The sequence below is a fragment of the Antedon bifida genome, chromosome 3, assembly GCF_963402885.1.
Source record: "Antedon bifida chromosome 3, ecAntBifi1.1, whole genome shotgun sequence".
Lineage (NCBI taxonomy): Eukaryota > Metazoa > Echinodermata > Crinoidea > Comatulida > Antedonidae > Antedon > Antedon bifida.
Window position 1 is genome coordinate 24,344,584 of NC_136228.1, and position 23,828 is coordinate 24,368,411.

A 23,828-nucleotide genomic window follows, 5' to 3' on the forward strand; every position below is an offset into this window, starting at 1 on the left:
TCATCTTCAAGTTTTGTTTGATAACGTCATCATACGAAAAAATTTGAACATAACGTGGGTCCCGTATATAGATAGTATTGATTGAGCACCTCTTCCCTTTTGTACTATGATGATGGCATGGTGGTGTAACTCTGAAAGCTGTTGACGCCCTCATCATTGTCGTCCTTCACAAACAACAAAAGTGTGAAGATGGTGAAATCAAAGATTGAAATTTGAGAATTTTGAAGCTAAATAGCTTAAAAAGATCAGTACTCTCTTCATACCAAAAAATTAGAACATGATATGTGTCCCGTAATTTCACCAATGCTACACTGTATATAGTCTACAGTGTAATTTTTAAATTAAATCATTAAAATTATAAAAATGATCACCTATAATTCGTCAAAGTGACGAATTAAATTCTAGTTTTTATTATTAATATTTTATCATAAACAATAGAAAAGTTAAATTGGAAGCTACCATATAATTTATATTGCATGGCAAGAATGCTGCTTCATTGGTTTTTTTAAAATTTCATTTACATTGCTTCTGCTTTTTTTGAAAATTTATTTTTCTTCAGATTTCTTCAAATAGCGTAAAGGGAAACAGGGTATGTAGATAGGTTCCAAACAATTCCACAAGCACTTCTCACAAACACTGTCCATCTTAACATATATATACTGTACACTTTTGCTGCTTTCTTTTCTTTACTCTATCTGCTTTTATTGTATGTTTAGCTGTTCATACAGTATATTTACTTTCTGTGTTATTAATCTATTTGTAACTCATTTTCAATTGTATTCTCACTGTCATTTCCTTTCACCACCTTCCATCAGGCTAATCCTGCAATGAAGCACATGGTTCAACAGGTAATAAACTTTTTTTATAAATACAGTAATAACTTCAACATCAACCTTTGACATAACAACAATATGACATTGAGTGTTGAGTGACCATATAAACACATTAGGCATAGAATATTAATTCTAAACCACCAGATTATATATTGAAATTTAATTAATTAATTTGAAACAATAAGATGAGGAAATCTGTGAGAATGATAAAAAGTCGCCCCTACCTAGATTCGAACCTGCTTCTGCTTGATATGTAGATGTCCTAACCATCAGACCACTGGGGCTTTCATGATATTGATGAAAAAAACTCTATTGGTTAGCAACTCTTAGGGTGGTATGCCTATATATATATATATATATATATATATAGTAATAGTATAAAACTCGTGTTCGAGTCTTGGTTGGGGCGACTTTTTCTCATTCGTCACAGATTTCCTCATCTTATCGTTTCAAATTATTAAATTTCAGTATATCACCGGGCGGTTTAGAATTAATGTTCTTTGCCTGTTGATACATATAAAAGTATCTCTTCCGAGATCCTGCTTCGTGAATAAAATAATGAAGATGAGGGCGTATCAATTTGATCTCTGGTGCGCATGCGTACGATTGAGGGACTAGTGCTGTTCTGCCATACCACGCCGAGAATGTTAAAGAGTCGCTATCCAATCGAGTTTGAACAATACCATGAAAGCCCCAGTGGTCTAATGGTTAGGACATCTGCATATCAAGCAGGCGGTCCGAGTTCGAGTCTCGGTTGGGGCGACTTTTTCTCATTCTCACGGATTTCCTCATCTTATCGTTTCAAATTAATTAATTAAATTTCAGTATATCACCGGGCGGTTTAGAATTAATGGTCTTTGCCTGTTGTGTTTATATATATAATGGTTAGGACAGCTGCATATCAAGCAGACGGTCCGAGTTCGAGTCTCGGTTGGGGCGACTTTTTCTCATTCTCACAGATTTCCTCATCTTTATCGTTTCAAATTAATTTAATTAAATTTCAGTATATCACCGGGCGGTTTAGAATATAATGAAATTTCTGACAAGTGTGTGTCTTTCCTTGGTATTAGTTTGTCTATTGATAAACCTGGTCTTTCTACATCCGTTCACTACAAAGATACTGATGCACACACACAATTACAACTCTTCGCATCCTCGAGCTTGTAAGAATGCTATACCGTATTCGCAACTTGTTAGACTTCGGCGTTTATGTAGTGATGATCATTCATTTACTTTAACCTAAAAGGCGATCGATTTGTTTAATGCATGCGAATATCCTTCTGACATTACTGTGAAATCTCTAAGAAAAGTTTGTTAACGCACGAGGACACATTGCAACCTACAGATAATACAAATGCTTGTGACCGCATACCTCTAGTCCTCATGTATCATCCTATGAATAAGAAGGTTATTAACATTGTCCGCGATAACTTTTTGATTTTGACTGAAGATAAATCCGCTACAAAAGATATTTTTCAAGAACCACTCATGATAGCTTACAGACGTGATCAAAGCATTAAAGACACTTTAGTTAAATCTAAATTACAAAACAAAGCTAATGAATCAACTGGAACATTCAAATGTAATAGAAATAAATGTTCGACATGTAATTACGTTTTATGTTCAAACAAAATAGTAGGACCTTCTGGTAATTATGTTATCACAGATCATATTACTTGCACCACTAGTAATCTAGTTTATTGTATTTCGTGTACTAAATGTAATATGCTTTATATTGGTGAAACTAAACGCAGGTTAGGTGATAGGTTTGTAGAACATTTAAGGTTTTATATACTTGCACTGATGAAGGGCTAGTGTTGCCCGAAAGCTCTGCTAATTTTTCTGGCTGTTTTACTTTATCGTTTTGATTTAGCTTTTCGTTTTTTTTTTGTATCTCCATTGAGATCCAGCCACTCATACCCACAGCATTGTCATTTTTTCAGTAAATGGCCTTTGGATTTATATATATATAAATCCAAAGGCAAATCAATCGATAATGAAAACAGCCAGCCGAGTTTTCGGGCAACACTGCCCTTCATCAGTGCAAGTGAAGGAAGTTGGATAAAGTCATAGCATAACAACTGGCAAGTGCTGCCTTGGTGGACAGGAATAAAAGAAATACAACAAAAGGAGACAGGGTGGAGTCTGATTAAGAGTAGAAAACAAAGAAGGTAGCTTGGTAGAGATATAAACAATTTTGGAATGAAATTAAAAAACAGCTTAAATGGTGGTTAATATTGAAACTTAAATTTTGGTAGTCAATGGAATAATTTTACTAATGTTAAGTCCAAAAGGTTTTAAGTAGTGTAATTCCCAGTTGTTTTCTTTGTCTTTGCGAGTTTTGATTTGACATTGTTTGCAATCGAGTGACCAGCTGAATTAAAATGTTCGGCTACAGGTTGATCAAGCTTTAATGTTTTGATAGCTGATCTGTGTTGTGTCATTCTCATATGGAGAGTGTTTTTTGTTTCCCCGACGTACTGTTTACCACAAATATAACAGTATATGAGATAAATGACGTTTTTGGTTAGACAATTAATTGATTGTCTTATCTGAAAAATGCGGCCAGTTTGGTTACTCTTAAATTTTTCAGTAGAATCAACCAATGAACAAGTTTTGCAAGATTTGCCGCAAAGGTGACTGCCCAAATTTTGGCTGTCATGAGAGTTAATTTCACTCTTAAATTTGGATCTGACTAATATATCACAAAGGTTGGGAGGTCTACAAAATGCAATAATGGGTGGTTCCGGAAAAACAGTCCTGAGACGTTCTGTGGACTGTAGAATGGCCATATGTTTCTCAATAATAGCCCGTAATGGAGGCAACCTAGGGTGATAGGTTGTGACCAATGGCACTCTGGTCAAATTTGGCTGACGTGGTATATGTGAATGTCTCTGGCAAACATCGAGGAATATCTTTTGCTTTCTTTATAGCAGTTTCGATGTAAAATAATAATAATAATAAATAAATACTTTATTTTAACATGGAAAAGCTTGTGTCACCATAAAGGTGTTCTTCAACGAGGCCGTGATCAACTAACAGTAATACATTACAAATTTTAAAATAACAAATTTTAAAAATAACAAATTAGAGAACAAAAATATATAAACAGATGTATGATATGTAAACTTTCCGAGGTTGGGATCCGTTGTAAGTTTACGATAATTAAGAGGATTGTTTAGCTGTCTTAAGGACTCCTCTTCATAAAATTTGATGTCCATAGCAACAGTGGCAGAACCTTTATCAGCGGGTTTAATGATGATATCATTACGCTGACGCAATTTGGCAATGGCCTGCCTCTCTTGTTTTGAGAGATTGTCACGTTTATCTGGACTCGGGACTTAGTTTTGTACATCCTCTTCAATAACCTGAATAAATGTTTCTAAAGCTGGACAACGATTTTTAGGTGGATTCCAGGAACTGCTGTTGCTGGTGCTGCTGTCTGAATCAAAAAATTCACGTAATCGTAATCTTCTGTAGAAAGACTCCATATCCAAAGATAGTTTTTGTGCGCCTACCTGCCTTAATTTTGGGCTGAATTTAAGTCCTCGAGGAAGAAGTTTTTTCTCTCCTTCGGAAAGTCGACAATTAATTTCTTTCAACTGAATCATCCGAAGGTAGAGTCATTTGTGTTGAAATGACCAACTCTGCAGGTAGACCAAATTTGTGATGTCCCCTTTGGGCTATTACCGTTGATTGCAATCATTGGCGATAATCCTGAGTTTGTTTGAAACTCGGATGCAGGAAGTTCTCTTTTCAACTTCTTAGTTCTAGAGTGAATTTCAAAGTCAAACTCAGTGAGGATTTTGCGGCAATTGCCAATTTGGATCTCATTGAGTTGACAAGCATTTTTGTAAAGGACAGCGTTCCATATATATATCTGCGTTAAATTTACCACGATTTATATATATATATATTTTAGATGAGGAAATCTGTGAGAAAACAGTGTTCATATTCGGAACATGATCTTATAATCGCGTCGAGCATAACTCATTGGCGAAAGTTCCATATTTTTAGTTGTATGAAAAAATGTCTCTGCCGGGATTCGAACAGGCGACCTCTCGCTTACAGGGCGAGTATCATGGCTGTGTTTAAGGGTTAATAAATACTAAACAGAAACAATATAAAATTACACCAATATAAACTGGTATTTAAATTTGCGTTTGGAATAATATAATGAATTTTACACACTAATTGCAATACTAACGGTACGATTTCAGACCAAACCAATGCTGTTACATACTGTACATTGAGCCGAATAGCCCTGCTACCTGATCAACATTATTGGCCAGTCCACTTTATTATCTGTAGATTTAAGATCAGCAACAATCATATATGGTACAAAATCAGTGTTTTTGTGAAGGGTTGTAACAAAATAGGATATATCATTCACATATTTAGCAGTATGCATTCTTCTGTTAATTATAATTGATAAATGAAAGGTCCACTAATCAAATACATATACAGACGTAAACATACTCAAAGCTATAACATGTGTGTATTTCATTGCTCACTTTAAAATACAATGTTACCTAATTGTCAGATGAACTTTAACACATTACTTTTTTCTTATTTCATAAGACTAAGGGTTTTGCCAAAACAGGTGTGAAAGAATTTAAGGGAATCACCACTAAACTCATTAAATCAAAGGTAAGTTTTATATAATAAATACAGCTTGTAACAACTGCTAATGTAGAAAACGCCAGATAATCTCGAAACTGTTAATGTGGAGTAATCCTCCAGCTAATTTAGAAACACCAACAGCTTATGTAGTAAATAAAAAATCAACACCAGCTAATGTAGAACGATCAAGTAGTAAAGGAAATTGACTCACAGCTAATGTTACTATCATCAGCAAATGTAGAACCTATGTCTAAATCATGTGCAAATGCATCACTTTACTAATAGTAATAGCTATCAGACTGACCTTCAAAAAACGGCCATCTCGTAGTCGACCACCTCCCTAAAACGACCATATTATAATCGACCACCTCGTAAGTGACCACCATCTCTCTTAAGAGACCATTTCTCATAATCGACCACCTCTCGTACGTGACCTCATCCTCTCATAAGGGATCGCTTCTTATAATCTCGTAAGCGACAACCTCTCTCTTAACAACAACTACCTCTCGTAAATGACCACCTCTTTTAAAGGACCACCACCTCTTTTAAAGGACCACCACCTCTTTTAAAGAACCACCACCTCTTTTAAAGGACCACCAATTGTAAGGGTCATACCCTTATAACACCATGCTTGTAACCACCACCATCTCTCTTAAACAACCACCTCCTCTCATAAGGGACCGCTTCTAATAATCGACCACCTCTCGTTAGCGACAACCTCTTTTAAAGGACCACCACATAAGGGCAACGAGAGGTAGTTGTCGTTAAAAGAGAGATTGTTGATCACGAGAAGTGGTCGATTATTGGAAGCGACCACCTCTCTTAAATGACCACTACTGTACCTCTTGTAATATACCATCTCCTCTCATAAGTGGCAACCTCTCTTAACGACCACTACCCTTTTATATATTTTAGTGATCACCACCTCTCATAAGCAGCCATCTCTTTTAAAGGACCACCTTGTGTAAGAGATGTTGTCCATTTAGGGAGGTGGTTGCTTACAAGAGGAGGATAGACTGATAGCTAAGTAAATAATAGATTTGTAAAATATATAACATTTTCTACATTTGCTGGCGATAATAACTACAACTACATTTCTGTTACTACATTAGCTGTTGGTGTTTATACATTAGCTGGAAGTTTTACTACATTATACGGTTGATTGTTCTATATTATCTGTCGTTTTCTACATTAGATGTTGTAATACAGCTCATTTAGCAAATACAATTTGATTGACAGACAATCAATTTTGCAGCCAGACATATTATAATGTTTTAAAAACCCTCTGGCATCTTTATTTACCTACAAAAGTAGGCCTAATTTAAGGTAATTACTGATTGTCCTAATTCCTATCAAAAACAGTACTGTATAACTCATATTAAGGGACACCTTCATAATCCAACAAAATGTCCCTATATTCTATACCTGATTACTAAACCGATATTATTGTACTTTATAAATGGCAGACCACACATGTATACAGTACTTGTGTGCATTATGTGAGAGAATTTAGAGCATTAATACAGTATCAATTATAATGTATTTGTTGAATAGTATGTAAAGAAAGGATCATTAGCAAAGTGCAAAAGTGTGCCGCGTTTGGGAAGATTTTTTTAACTAATTAAAAATTTGTTTATGGTTTTTATCGGTATGCCAAATTTGTTTATGGTTTATTATCGATATGCCAAATTTGTTTATGGTTTATTATCGGTATGCCAAATTTGTTTATGGTTTATTATCGGTATGCCAAATTTGTTTATGGTTTATTATCGGTATGCCAAATTTGTTTATGGTTTATTATCTGTATGCCAAATTTGTTTATGGTTTATTATCTGTATGCCAAATTTGTTTATGGTTTATTATCTGTATGCCAAATTTGTTTATGGTTTATTATCTGTATGCCAAATTTGTTTATGGTTTATTATCGGTATGCCAAATTTGTTTATGGTTTATTATCTGTATGCCAAATTTGTTTATGGTTTATTATCTGTATGCCAAATTTGTTTATGGTTTCTAGTAGCATACATTATTTAAAATACGCGGATGATACCGCCATCGTTGGCCTATTAAAAAACAGAGCTAGTGAAACTGAATATCATGATGAAATCGTTGCTTTTTCAAATTGGTGTAAGGCAAATTGCCTCTTACTAAACGAAAAGAAAACCAAAGAAGTAATAATTGATTTTCGAAAAAAATGTACTGCTCTGGCTCCCCTAAAAATTAATAATCAGGAAATTGAATCTGTTGAAAGCTACAAATACCTAGGTGTGACTGTTGATAACAAATTTAGCTGGGAGAAACATTGTAAAAATACTATAAAAAAAGGAAATACACGACTGTTCTTTCTCAGAAAACTGAGAAATTATGGGGTAGATAGAACTGTATTAAATTTATTTTACTCTTCGATTGTTGAGAGTGTGCTCACTTTCTGTTGTGTTGCCTGGTTCTGTGGATGTAGAACAGAAGAAAAAACCAGATTACAACGAATATTAAATAAAGTAGGTAGGATCACAGGATCTAGACATAATTTGGATGACCTTTGCAACAAAATCATAAGAAATAAGGCTATGAAAATATGCGACGACTCAAACCACCCTTTAAATAAACATTATGTTAAAATGAGATCAAAAAGACTAAATGTGCTGAGATCGTGCAATAGCAGGGTTATGCGAAATTTTAATTCTTTTGTTCCGTATTCTATTAGACTGTTAAATGATTTTGCATAATTTTTGATGTATTGCAGCTTTTTATTTTTTATTTTTTATGAAATATTGTAATTAATTTTTTTATATGAAACGTTTTTATATATTTTTGTACAATTTTGTGAAAAGCACTCAAAATATTTTCCCATGTGGACGAAATAAAGTTAAAGTTAAAGTTAAAGTTTGTTTATGGTTTATTATCTGTATGCCAAATTTGTTTATGGTTTATTATCTGTATGCCAAATTTGTTTATGGTTTATTATCGGTATGCCAAATTTGTTTATGGTTTATTATCGGTATGCCAAATTTGTTTATGGTTTATTATCGGTATGCCAAATTTGTTTATTATCTGTATACCAAATTTGTTTATGGTTTATTATCTGTATGCCAAATTTGTTTTTGGTTTATTATCTGTATGCCAAATTTGTTTATGGTTTATTATCGGTATGCCAAATTTGTTTATGGTTTATTATCGGTATGCCAAATTTGTTTATGGTTTATTATCTGTATGCCAAATTTGTTAATGTTTATTATCTGTATGCCAAATTTGTTTATGGTTTATTATCGGTATGCCAAATTTGTTTATGGTTTATTATCGGTATGCCAAATTTGTTTATGGTTTATTATCTGTATGCCAAATTTGTTTATGGTTTATTATCTGTATGCCAAATTTGTTTATGGTTTATTATCTGTATGCCAAATTTGTTTATGGTTTATTATCGGTATGCCAAATTTGTTTATGGTTTATTATCAGTATGCCAAATTTGTTTATGGTTTATTATCGGTATGCCAAATTTGTTTATGGTTTATTATCGGTATGCCAAATTTGTTTATGGTTTATTATCTGTATGCCAAATTTGTTTATGGTTTATTATCTGTATGCCAAATTTGTTTATGGTTTATTATCGGTATGCCAAATTTGTTTATGGTTTATTATCTGTATTCCAAATTTGTTTATGGTTTATTATCGGTATGCCAAATTTATTTATGGTTTATTATCTGTATTCCAAATTTGTTTATGGTTTATTATCGGTATGCCAAATTTGTTTATGGTTTATTATCTGTATGCCAAATTTGTTTATGGTTTATTATCTGTATGCCAAATTTGTTTATGGTTTATTATCGGTATGCCAAATTTGTTTATGGTTTATTATCGGTATGCCAAATTTGTTTATGGTTTATTATCGGTATGCCAAATTTGTTTATGGTTTATTATCGGTATGCCAAATTTGTTTATGGTTTATTATCTGTATGCCAAATTTGTTTATGGTTTATTATCTGTATGCCAAATTTGTTTATGGTTTATTATCGGTATGCCAAATTTGTTTATGGTTTATTATCTGTATTCCAAATTTGTTTATGGTTTATTATCGGTATGCCAAATTTGTTTATGGTTTATTATGTGTATGCCAAATTTGTTTATGGTTTATTATCTGTATGCCTCTTTTTGAATTTCCTTTTGCATGTACCCAACCTTTCAACTATTATTCATATTCAATTTTACTTTTTTCATGTTTTGTAAAACTAACTTTATATAATATTTTAAAGCCCCCTTCCCTACGTTTTTTAGATCTAATTTAAGATCACAAACTATATTTAATGTAAAAATAATACTATATGGTCCTATTGCGATAACTTTTTTCGTCTTTAAACGGTTAAAAATGTGAAAAATAAGTTGATTCTAATAATTATAGCGGCCCGCTATAAATCCCAAAATGCATTGCGCGCGGATTGATATTTTTGTTTTTTACCTGTAATTCGCCCACTTTTCGATCGATCGTGAGGCCAAAACAAATGGAAGACTCCTAACTTTTCAGCGAAAATACCGGGTTTTTCCCAATTTGTATCAACGGAGTCTGGCAAAAATAGAAAGACAATTAATGCAGCAACTATACAACGTCAGGCTAGGTATATAGCTAGCGTACAATGTTCGTACGTTACCGATGTTTACCAGCTAGGCCTACAAAACCAAGCCTAGCTAGGCTAGGCCTAAGACCGTCCACGAGAGGTCGATCGCCGCGAGCTACTTAGGTAGTGCATTGTTTCTCACTTTTTATCATAATTTACCATAAAACGTACATTTAAGACAAGGAATGACATGGTTTAATGTTTTTAAAGTGATATATATGTATTATTTTCCAAAAAACGTCCAAAATTGCAGGGAAGGGGTCTTTAATTGTAATGAAAAGTTACAGTTTTTAAAGCCTTTTTGCTAATTGAAATGATACTAATTTTCATCTTTTTGCAATACCTTTATTTCGATTTCTTTTTGGTTATTATTTGATTGTATTATTTTTCAATACATAATTTGTTTAATATTTAAACAAAATTGCAGCATAATGGTGCAGCAAAAAAACAGAGTAACAATATGGAAATTCTGCATATGTTTATATATAGTTGTTTGAAACTACTCGACAAAAAGAAGCATATTTTGTCAAGAAAAAAGCAGTCAGTTTTCTGGGACCTTACTAATATAATAGAACTTAATCAATCAATAAAATATTCCAGGGGTTGGAATATCTGTCTTTGCTTCTTAGTCTGTTTACTTGCTATTACTACAAATATAAATATTAAATACATATTTTAATTTTACCACCACCACCACTATTTTGGCCACTCTTCACTCAGTTTTTTTAATTTGAGGCCATTTTAATAAATTCATTTATTTGAATTTGGTTGGTGTGACCCAATAAGGAAAACCACTGAAATCACTAACTTAACATTAAACTTTTAATTTCTTAATGTAGGCCATACAGTATAGGTTTTATATTATATTCCCCCACAAAAAGTACTAGGCATGGCAGTAGCCCTTTCGTGTCGTATGCTACCAAATCTCCCCAATTTTCTTCCTTTTTTTTATATGCCTTATGAATATACTGTTTATGTTTGATTTCAGGATGATTTAGATACAGGCTATTCTATTCAGCATCTTAAGATTTCAGGACCAATGCCTGCAAGAAGAAGTAACCCAAGTTCACCAACATCAAGTCCATATTTAAGAAGGGTGAGTTACAACAACATAGTGTAGTCAAAATAGGATGAAAAAGTAAATAAAGTTGATATTGAACAAATATAATAATAATAATAATAAATAACATTTATAAAGCGCAAGAGACAAAGGTTTCAAAGCGCTGTGTTTCCAAGATCTGTGCAAGTAGTAGCGTGTGATTATGCTTCTCTGAAGAGATGAGTTTTGAGTTTAGTTTTAAATGTGATAACAGATTTTGATGAGCGTATTTCGAGGGGTAGAGTGTTCCAGAGTTATTAATATTAAATATTAAATATTAATAAGTAAAAAACTAATCACTAATGCAGGATAATATATTATTTATTTAAGCAAGTTAATATGAAAATGCATACCCAACATCATACAAACTTACTGCCATTGACGGTAAATAATTATATAGAGTGTACCAATTTATTATTGACTATTCAGTGCTAACTGTAGTTACATTTTGGGTATGCTCACCAGGAATACAATGAATTGTACAATGCAGTTTGTAAATAAATCTGTTTTGATTGATTTTTTCTTTCTTTCTCTTTTCTTTTTAAACAGACATAAAATATTTGTCTTTTTTAAAATGCTTTATCTAAATAAAAAGAAACATATTCTATATGTTAATGTTGTCATATTCATATAGCGCTTATAACAACAATACAATCAGAAGGTTATAATTTACAAAGATAAATTTAGAATATAATAGAATATATTCCTTTCTCAGACACAAAGAAAATGGGTTCTGTCCTCTAACACACAGGAATCACAAAAAACAAAAAACACATACTATTTTCTCTTGTAATATTCCTATGATCCAAAATAAAAATAAAAATTATCTTTATTGCAATCAATGTATATAAAAATATAGGATTTGATATTTACAATTCAATATATAAAAGTTATGAATAAAAAAGTCAAAAACAATATATAACTAGAATTTAATTGGTCACTTTGAAGAATTATAGGTGATCATTTTACTGATACTTAATTTTGTATTAAACATGCACGTATGTTAAATATGACTGCAATATATTGATGTATGCAATCCTATGACCTGATACATATAAGCTTATGCAGATTATATGACATAGAATATACACTCTATATTACATAGCCTATGTAAATACGTGAACGTGATTGGTTGAAACTGCACCACATGACTACCGCTGCGAGGATCGTAAATCATATATCTTCGAGTACGATGATATTGACTGTGTAATTTTCGTGTGGAAATAACACGACATATGATACATTATTCAAGTTTTTACGTGTGGAAATGTCATCGAAATTAAACGCTTGCAACTCATGAGAAAGATAATTCATTGAACAAGCACATACTGAAATTTGAGCAAAAATCGGGCTCAAATAAGTGAGATGCGCTCTGTTGAATGTTATAACCTACAAAAAAGATAACAATTCCTAATTTTTAAATTCAAGTGGCCATTTGATGACGTCACAGCATTTTTTATGTCAAATGTTTACAAATTCCAATTAATCATTTGTAATGTTCTCGTATAGCGTTATATTAAGTTGGAATAGACACAAATTCAGTGAATGTACTAAGGATTGTGAGTAGAATGTAATTTGTACAACAAATTATATTTTTTGTTTACGCTTTCTAAGAATCGCGCGTGCAAAAATGTGTTTTTGTGCAGTAATCTTTTTAAACACGCAAATGACCTAATTCATGCTCTAAATTGATCAAAACTTAATTTTGAACTTTTTAAATTTTTAATGCACGATTTCATATGCATGACCTTGGAACGTTTTTATTTGCTAATATTTTTACCCTTCACCTGAAGTTTACTTATAGTGAATTTTATTGATATTTTATGACAAATTATGGAGATATGATTGATAATGTAATTTTACAAAATGGCGTATAAATGATGTCACGGATAAGTGATCATGCTGAAAAGCTTATTAGGATTAAGTTAAATTATTAGGGGGTTGACCTTGGCCCCTACAACACGCTAAAAAGACGTGGTCACATTTAGGGTGTTGTATAAACACAGCCATAGAGACCTTATAGAAACTTCTAAAATAATCATTGGACGTAACAAAATTGATTCAAATAAATTTGTTATGATGACACAAGATACCTGACGACATAATTATCAAATTCATTGAAAACAGCTGTTTAAGAATCAGAACCTAAGGATAAATTTTGTCTCTCAACAAACAATTGAAATGTGAAATAAACTACGTACCTATTGTGGAAGCTACTTATCTTCAAAATAAATCTAGATTGGCACTGTGAGTTTGATATTCATAGGCCCACACATTTGTTTAGGGATTTAGAATGGGAATAAAAGGGTAATGCCTGTATCAAAACCCATTATTCTGTAAGTAAATAAATCATTGTATCTTATAGTTAATGTTAAATTTGTTGGTTTTTTTTGGCTTAGTCTACCAAGCCCCACTATCCATCAGGGATGACCTCGCAACGACCCAGAACGGTTGCAATCACTCCAAAAGATCTGACACATAAGATTTCTGTTGGTGAAAAGTGAGTACATTTATTTTATTTTATTCAATCTCATTCAACAGCGGGAAACCCGCCCTTACAAAATGGAATAAAATATACAATATATATATATATATATATATATATATATAAATCATACTGTAAATTATAGAAACAGTGCTCATATTCGGAACATGATCTCATAATCGCGTCGAGCATAGCTCATTGGCGAAAGTTCCGTATTTTTTAGTTGTATGAAAAAATGTCGTTGCAGGTTCGAATCCCGCCAGAGACATTTTTTCATACAACTAAAAAATACGGAACTTTCGCCAATGAGCTATGCTCGACGCGATTATGAGATCATGTTCCGAATATGAGCACTGTTTCTATAATTTACAGTATGATTTATATATAATTTACACAGTGCTACGCAACATCATTGATTTATATATATATATATATATATCTTAAGACCTATAAACAATACAAAGTTATACAATCTTACTAATTTCATTACAAAAACAATTATAACGGTCAAAAAAGAGTTCAATAGAATTATCTTTAACAACACAATTATTAAAAAGAAGACAAATACGTGAGATAAATCCATTCTTGGTAACATTGACACGACAATACGGCACATAAAGAAGATTACATTTAGAATTGCGAGTACGACAAACAACAGCTTTAACATGAAAGGAAATTACAATTGAAACATGAACTCATACATTTATACAAAAACTGAAGATCGAACATGGAAACGACGAGAGACAAGAGAAGGGAGAGAGACAGACAAAGGAGGGCAGTGACAAGTAGAATACACAAAACGATCTTGGACTCTTTGAAGACGGGTACTATGAGCAGACGAAAACGAATTAGACACAACACTACAGTATTCAAGATGGGGACGGACAATTTATTTATTTATTTTTCTCTTTCCTAGAACATAGAATATAAAATAAGATTGTCTTAATTGATGATGGCGGATTTGGGCTTATATAGCAATTATGCAATGCACTTAACTGAAGAAATAAAATGGTTTTCTACTTTTATACATCTTCATTGATCCATGGATGCCAAGAGATGTAGAACAATATCGCTAAGCAACTTGTTGCTTCTTTTTCATTTTATGTTCTGCAATAATTTAAATGGCCTTGTAGTTTCTATACAGTCTGCATATGATGACACATGTCACATTTGATAAATACAGTAAAATTATGAAGTTGTAATGATGTACAGTAATTGTTCTTTATGACTAATTATAAAACAAAGCTCTTTTAACAATAAATTTATTGTTTATAATCAAGGCATTTTGTTTATAATTAGAAAATGTTGTTATTTTTATTCTCACAGAATTAAGTCTTACAAACCAATTGAATTTGACACTGATTTTAATGAGATTATGGATTGTGAACCACTATTTAGTAAGAAAGAGATGAATGCAATACTACAACGTGATAAAAACAGCACAGACTCAAGCTCTGAGAGCTCTTACACAGAAGTAAGTCAATTGATTATTTTTAAACTAGAACTTCTTCCGCATTTCGAGCATCAAGAAAGTTTTTTTTGTTTGAAAAATTTAATATTGAATGTAATTAAACAAATGAATATAATTTAATTTATGAGGAAAATATTTTCCAAAAAGATGTACTAATTATTGTTAGTATAGACAATTGTCAACTTGGAGAGGCCTTCACCTTGCAATGGATTGAAAATGGCTAGCAATTATGATAAGATGAAAGAAATATGTCTTTTATATTGTTTTCTCAATTTCATTGTTTTGTAAAATAATATTTATACATTTTCTAAACAGGATGACAAGAAACTTTCTGGTTCTCCAATTCCAATGCCAAGAAAAAAAAAGTTAAACTCTGACAACTTAACAAGTGAATCATCCAAATCTACCACATTACTTGAACAAAGCATGTTGTCATCTCAACCTCCTGCTGCTCCTCCACGTCGACCTAAAAAGTCTCCACATGCAAAATTACCGACAAGGAGTATGTCATCAAATTTCTCTCAAATAAATATAAATAAAAATGCATGTACATACGATTCATTAATTAATATATCAGATTTTAATTCATTGGATCCTGTTTCAAAGGAAATAACTCTACGTACATCACAATCCGCAAACAAACTTACAGCATTTGCAGACAACTTTGCCGATTATAAATTTAGTAATGAAACTGGCACTAGCCCCATTGTTGCAAGCCCTACTGTTGCTAGCCCCACTACTGCTAGCCCAACTGCTGCCAGCCCAACTGCTACTGAAAATATGCTGCTTGAGATATTCAATGAAGCACAAAGAACTGGACCTTTAATGCCACCAGCAAGACAAAATATGATGCGCCCAAATAACAGCAGTCCAAACTTGAATACATACACTGCTCCTTCCACTGAAACAAATCCATTTGGACAGAGTATAACAGTACCACAGTCAGCAAATTATTACAGTGAACCTAACAGCCAGTATGTATCAAATATAATGAGCTCAGTTCATCAGCCATACTCTGGTGGTCAGCCACAGTCTACTACTACTTTGTTATCGCTAGCTAATGGTCAAACAAATACTATATCAAACAGTACAAACCCATTTCAAACTTCACCAGCTAAAGAACAGCCAGATCCCTTTGCAGATCTAGTTTCTATACAGAAAAACTATGTTAGCTCTGCATGTGGAAAGTCCACATAAATTAATGATGTTAAATAATTTGATTCCATCAATACATAAGAATTTGTATGTGTAATGTGAAAATTGTCTTTCAAAGTATATTGCTTAGCAAAATGTATGAGGAAGAATATTGTATGCATATGTCTCAAAATTGATTTTGTGTTTGATTTAAAAATAATGATAAAATGTACATGATATATGGCATATCTTATTTTACTTGTAGTACTTATTCATCTCAAGCTATAACAAATCATACTGTACTATTAGTTTGTATCTGGTGTTTTAGAAAATTAAAACTTTTTATTTTTAAAGACGTAATTTATAAAAAATGAGGTATAACCTGAGGTATCTAGTATAATGAAGGTATTAATTATATATTATATGTATAGTTATTTGTTCATAGTTACAATATTCATAATTACCACACAAAAATGTTAGAAATGTTTTATAGAATGGCAACATATAGTTGCACTTGTCAGTTCACAATACTTAATCAATAAAATAATAGCTCCAATCATTAAACCAAGGCAATCAAACAACAGAACGTTAAGCTCAACCAGATCACAATTTTGATCTATATTTGCGACAAAATCAGTCTCCGCACCTAAATTCTTGAATGATTTTCGATTGACCAATTGGCTTCCTCGAATGTTTAGCAAAACAGTACCATGCATAATCTGGTTTTATTCATTTTAATGTCAACATTTTAAACATAATTTCAATTCACGGAAAAAAAATTAAAAACTCAGAAGAACTTATAAAATAAAACTACAAGAAATATACATCAAATTGCATAAACGCTATAGGCCAGCGCCTACCAGATCAGCACACCGGCAGACGATCCCCCCTCTTTTCGAATAGTGTACCAAGTTGTTTAACAGGCACTATATGTACACGGGACCAACAGCTTTACGTCCCATCCGAAGGACGAGGCAATGGGAGTAAAGCATCTTGCCGGAGAATACAATTAGTATGGTACAGATAGAATCGAACCCATGCCTATCATATGCTAGTCTGATATTATCATTATAACATCATTATAACCATTTAATCATAACATCCAATGCTAAAAGATAAAATACTTTTATAAAATAGAATTAAAATAGCAATAAAAACAATTAAACGTATGGTATACATAGCCTAGAATTCGACGACTTTGGATGAATTCGTCGAAGCCTAACCACAGATCAAAGTCTGTTGCAATAGCCTATCTTGGCAAGTCAAGCTCAGCCTCCTGTTAGATTGCCTTGATTACTTTAAACCTATTGTAGTTTGTGTCAAATTTAAAAGTACTTATTTATACATACAAAATACTAGATGAACATTATGTGACTATGTAACATTGATGAAATCATTTTTTGTACATTGTGATTGGTTTTTGAACAATTACACTATGATTTAAAAATGTATTTTTTCCCAAAAAAAATGAAAAATGAAGATGAATGAAATACTGTAAGACTACACTATGATTTAAAGATGTATTTTCCTAAAAAAAAATGAAAAATGAAGATGAATGAAATACTGTAAGACTACACTATGATTTAAAGATGTATTTTCCTAAAAAAAAATACAATAATAAAACAAGCAAACAAAGACAAAATTAACTGTTAAATTCAACCAAATTACAGTGTTTCCAGGTAAATAATTTTTGTTTTCAATCCAATTTTTTTGTCAAAGTGAATAACTATTATGTGACATTAAAATGGCATATTCAACAAACAAATTTAACAATTTTTCAGAGGGACAGTATATCTTTAATTTTGCAATAATAATTTATTATTATTTATTAGTTACTGTATTAGTTTATCCAAAACATAATCCAAGACAAGAAATATTCTGTATGACAATGTTACTTTTTTACTACTTTTATTTTTCTTTTAATATTTCAACCTGTGATCTAGATGATGGTGCATTTTGTTCACAAATAATGAGAGATACAAGTGATAAGTGTACAGCTAAATAAAATAAATGTATGGTAACAATTTAATTTAGGAAATATATTTTAATTCAGCAATGAAACCATGTTAAGAGTTATTTTGTGATAGTAGCATAATACTTAAATTAAAATTTGAGAATATAAACATGTGATACTACACAGAAAGCCAAAGGAACGAATGAAAACTATTAACAATGTAATATACTTATACTGTTGTGTATTTTTTAATATTATTTTGATTTCTGTTTTAAAATGCTGGTCATTTCTTTTCTGCAAGGTTTCATGAGGGAATTGAACGGTATAGAAAATGATTTCCTAAAACCTTGTATTGTATTGTGGACTGGAACTTTTGTACATAGCCTGTATTTTAAATATAGATGGATTTATATATGGTGCATGAGTGAAAATTTATTAGAAATTATATTTTAAATTTTGTTTTTATTTTTGCATTGTAGCACCAAGAGTAATTGTGTAGTATATATAATATAGTCATAGTTTATGGTTATTTGAGTTTGACATAACCATAATTATTGTGATTCTGAGTTTTAGTATTGTTTTGTTTGGTATAAAAATATCACGAGACTATAAGGGCTATAATTATTTGAGTAGCAATTTTTGTTCTTGTTGTATGTTTCAGCCAGCTGTTCTCAACACCACCATGTTTTTATTATAAAATACTAAATTAAATAGCTGGTGGATTAGATCTATGAATGATTCAGAAACTTACAGATTGTAATTGTTTTTGTAACATGATGTGTATAATAGAGAAAATAGACTTTGGTTGGGATAAAATATAAATATTACTCATGTTCAACCAAAATTTTTATTTAAAATCAAAAAAGTAAAACAAATATAGCAACATTTACTATACTTTTTATAGTATATATTGTATTTGTGTATAATTATCTAATTATGGCCATGGACCTTTTTTCTTAGATGCATTTGCATGTTAAATAACAATTTACTTGTTTAATTATAAATAATTGTCCCCTTATAAGCAAAACTTAATATGGATTTTTGCAGAAAAAAACAAAAACAAATATACCAAAATGAACTACTACAATACAGTGATGTGAACAGCAGGAAACATTGCACCAATAAAAAACTGTCAAGCCATAGAAAGTATTATAATAATTATTGTTTTTATTATTAACAATAAAATGAATATAATTATTTGATATTGTCCCTTAATAGTGGTGTGGTTAATAGTGGTTAAAACATAATTGCCCTCGTTTTGGTTCTACTGTATATAACATATTCATTATCGATATTTGTTTTTCAAGTAAAATTTAATTTAATTATTAATTTAAAATGTACACATGCAGTGTTCATAACTTCTAATTATGATTTTAAATTTATTCAATATCAGGTGGGTTTAAACTTATCTTCCATGTATTTGGAGGAGGTTTTAATTAATTCCTTCCAATTTAATGGTATTGCAAAAGAATCATACTGTATACTTGAATAAAATGGTAAACTACACTTGAATAGTAGACCTAGGTTTTGTTTCATTGCTTTTCAACATGCTAACATAAACAATATTACATAAGGCATATCTCATTTTTAAAACTACAGCATTTTAACAAATATATATTAAAATCATTTTTTGTGAAGTGTGAATCTAAAGACTAGCTTAAAAATACCAAAAATTCCATATCTTTTAATTTGATTTTATTTTGCGGAGGACTCATAGATTATCTAGATTTATGAAGGTTATTTAGAGTTATTATTTTATTTGTTATTATCTATGGGGCACATATGGCATTTCCCACATTCAATTGCCATAATAATGGATTGGATAAAATGTAGTAAAACTATCCCAGCAGTTACATACAAGATACAAGATAACTTTATTGTCAAATAGTTCATCAACGAAAGATGAAATTGGTTTTTCTCATGGCAACTTAATATAACAATAGATAAAATCAGTAAAATGTTAAAACACAAAGTAAAATACACAGTACTGTAAAATATGTACAGATAAGGTTAAATGCTATCAGGTGTTCCCAGGTGTTCGAAAATACAATTATTTGTGTTTGTCGTCATTATATTTAAATAAGCATTGTGTGACAAATGACAGTCGGTACCTTGCTGTCCGTAACCTTCTACACCCAGTACGATTAAACACAAAGGATGGACAGAGTGGATGAGTATCATCGTTCATAATTGCAATCCTTTTCTGTTCCATTCGATTAACATACATTTCCATAACACTAGGCAGATTATTATCTCCATTTATGCATTCCTTAGCTCTTTTAAGTTTGCGTTCAAATTGCTTTTTATTGTATTCATACGTGTTACCATAGTAGCAAGTTAAATTAAACATTAGAACACTTTGTATAACGGCTTTGTAGAAGAGTACAAGTATTTCTTCATTTACCCTAAAGTTTTTGAGTTTCCTAAGAAAATACAAACGTTGATTGTTGTTCACCTTAACACCGGAGAACACCAGCCCGACTAAAGTTTCATCAATACTTAAAATAGTGGACTCTTTATTGGTTTCGTTTTCTAATGACCTTGTTATTACCTCCGCCAAGGAGGTTATGTTTTCACCCCTGTATGTTTGTGTGTTTGTGTGTGTGTGTGTTTGTGAGTCTGTGAACAGCCTGGAGGCCACAGTTTTTATCCGATTCTCACCAAATTTGGCAACAATGATCTATGCCCCAAAAGCTCGGACGAGTTCGAATTTGAGGGGAAAAGGTCATAGGTCAAGGTCACAACTAACAAAAAACTATTTTACTGCCTAGAGACCACAGTTTTTATCTGATTCTCACCAAACTTAGCCACAATGATCAATGACACATCATATAATTGTGGTTAAATTTTGAAGGGTCAGGGTCAAAGATCAAGGTCCACAAAAAACTAAAAAAAAAGAAATAAAAAAATAATAAAAAAAAAAAACCTCAGTGGGACTTCAACCAGCGATCTCAACTGTGAGAGGCTGGATACATAACCATTACACCACACTGTCATCCACAACTTTGTAGTGTGCAGTTAACATATTTACACGTAGAACTAATAAAAAAAATGTAAAAAAAAAATATTCAGTGGGCATTTTATGTAGGGAATTTTACAGTAGGCGGAGGTTTGTACTCTCGGAGTACCCTCTAGTTGCACTTATGTTATCGCTAAAATCATGTTTATCAAATCGGCAGTAAAATTCATTTAGGTCATTTGCGAGTTTAAAATTAAAATTGTTATTATTACTATTATCATTACTTTGTTTACAGTTAAAACCAGACATTGTTCGGCGCATTGCCTTCCATGCTCCGCGGCTGTCACAGTTCTTTAATTTATTTTCAAGAGTTCTACCATATTCAGCTTTACCGGATTTGATTAACTTGTTGATTTCTTTTTGTTTCTGTTTAACAAGCTTTTGTTATCTGCAAAAGCCCGTTGTTTCTCAATTAATAGCAGTCTTATGTTTCATACATATGGGCATTCCTATATGACCAGATACTATGTATGGGAATTTCAATTACTGATATGAAATAATTATAAAAAAATAGTATTATAAATAAGTTATATGTCAATATATACATTGTTTTGCCATGGTCATTTGTCTATTATGAGCAACCCATTTATGGAATATGTTTTAATTGGTTTGGTTTATGAATCTCACAAGAGCTAAAAATGGACAGGCTCATGTACGTAATTATCCGGCCATATATTTTACAGTACATTGTATATGTTTTTTGGGTGTCTGGGTGTATCTCTGTTAAAGATATATTCCCCCAAAAACCTGAAAAATGAAAATTAATAAAATCAGACGGTGACGGGACGTTTTTGCCGAACGCCACTTCGCCGACAGACTACTGGCCGACAGACTATTCACCGACCGGAAATTTTGCTGACATGACATTTCACTACAGGACATTCCGCCGACAGGTCAATTCGCCGACAGGACAATTTGTCGAAAACCATTTTGCCGACACACATTTGGCCGACAATGCACTTTTCTGCCATTTATACGGTTGGCCGACATACAATTGATCGGCAAGCAATAGACCCACAGGTTACATTTTGCTGACATGATACTTTGACTACAATATTTATGGTCATAATCAATACACTAATTATAAATATGAGTTTTGAACTGAATTGAAAACGTTTTACATGTTACGAACACCGACCGTCTTACTAATGGTTTAAAATTTACTAGGACTATTATCTTTTATAGATTTTGGTATTCATACATTGAAACCCTCCATTTGAAACTGCCAATTCAATGAAAAACATTTATTATGACTTATCCTTGAATAGAATATAAAAGTGAGATATAGTGACTAAGTCTGTCACAAAGTAATGGAATAATCTAACAGGTGATCACTATAATTATGGTAATGAGCAAATGATTTGAATAAGGATGTTTCGTGTAGACTGCGGAGTAGCGCATACAGTCTTGTTGTAGACAACGGGAAGAGAGTGAGCAGCGTTTAGTTCACCTCACCATAAGACAATGAAATTGGGATAATGAATTAGGATACTGCATTGTAAGTAGGATAGTTATATTTATAAAATAGATGTTCAAGTATTGTTATGGGGTACCGTAAATGAACTGTATATTACGGTAATATGTGTCTGTGTTACAGTGCCGTTAGAGAATAGAGAAGCGCTAAGAAGATTAAGCCTAGAAAGCATTAGAAATCACCGAAGTAATGATGGAGAAGATAGAGTGGAACTATGGTTGCGTTATAAACAAAGTGTACTGTACTTCGATGTAAAAATGGAAATGGACTCGTGGAGATAATTCACCTGTTAATTTGGCAAAACGGGAGGATAAACAAATGACTAGAAATGGAAATTACTTTAAATACATCTTTAATGACTGGATTTTGTGTTGAGTTTTTGTCTCCTAAGGTGGAATTTGGTAATTTAGTAAGACAAGTTGTTGTTCCTAAAAGTCTTAGAGGGGTAGTTTTGCAGTTGGCACATGATTTTGTATTAGGTGGTCACCTCGGTGACAACATTTTAATAATTTTTTTTGGCCTGGGTTGCTATCCGATGTACGTAGATTTTTCCAGTCGTGCGACATATGCCAGCGAACTGTATCTAAAGAAAGGGTCATTAAAGTACCATTGGGTAAAATGCCTACAATCAAGGAACCATTTCAAAGAGTAGGGGCAGATTTAGTAGGGCCAATTAAACCCATGACTTTAAGGGGACATCGATATATTTTGGTGTTGATAGATTATGGAGTTATCCCTCTGTAGTTACTTAAGTCTTTACGGTCACCTTTGTTTGTATATTGGTATGATTTTCCCAATGTTCCATTCATCAGGTATTGTTTCAAGATTTGATAATCTCTGAAATAATTTATACAATCATATTATTATTATCTCCACCATTTTTCATTAATTAATTTGTGATGAAATCTAAGCCAGGGCTTTTATTATTTTTACAATTAGATATAGTATTTATTATATCTTCATGCGAGAATACAAGGTTTTCTCATGAAGGGGCATTTAGGTCATTATCACAATTTATAAATCACTGTATCAAAGATCTATAATAGGCTTATCTCACAAACGGTGTCAAACTTCTTGGAAGAAAATGATTTTTCGTAAAGATAGAAGATGTGAGGATCACATTTTT

The 23,828-nt window shown here is 31.9% G+C and overlaps 1 protein-coding gene and 1 non-coding gene across 3 annotated transcripts in view; both read left to right on the top strand.

Moving 5' to 3' along the window:
- Positions 1 to 19,715, top strand: part of LOC144838025 (DENN domain-containing protein 1B-like) — a 71,250-nt gene extending 51,535 nt beyond the window's left edge. The window contains exons 15-20 of one of the 2 annotated variants that reach the window (XM_078693369.1): positions 816 to 848; positions 5,415 to 5,483; positions 11,055 to 11,162; positions 13,565 to 13,665; positions 14,977 to 15,124; positions 15,437 to 19,715. In XM_078693369.1, the coding sequence (XP_078549495.1) occupies positions 816 to 848; positions 5,415 to 5,483; positions 11,055 to 11,162; positions 13,565 to 13,665; positions 14,977 to 15,124; positions 15,437 to 16,318 (1,341 nt within the window). In that variant the 3' untranslated portion in view covers positions 16,319 to 19,715. The remainder of the gene's footprint in view (positions 1 to 815; positions 849 to 5,414; positions 5,484 to 11,054; positions 11,163 to 13,564; positions 13,666 to 14,976; positions 15,125 to 15,436) is intronic. The other variant, XM_078693370.1, reaches the window with a different exon arrangement.
- Positions 1,524 to 1,595, top strand: Trnad-auc (transfer RNA aspartic acid (anticodon AUC)). Its single transcript has one exon. It is a non-coding gene; the product is annotated as a tRNA-Asp (tRNA).
- Positions 19,716 to 23,828: the final 4,113 nt, after the last annotated feature.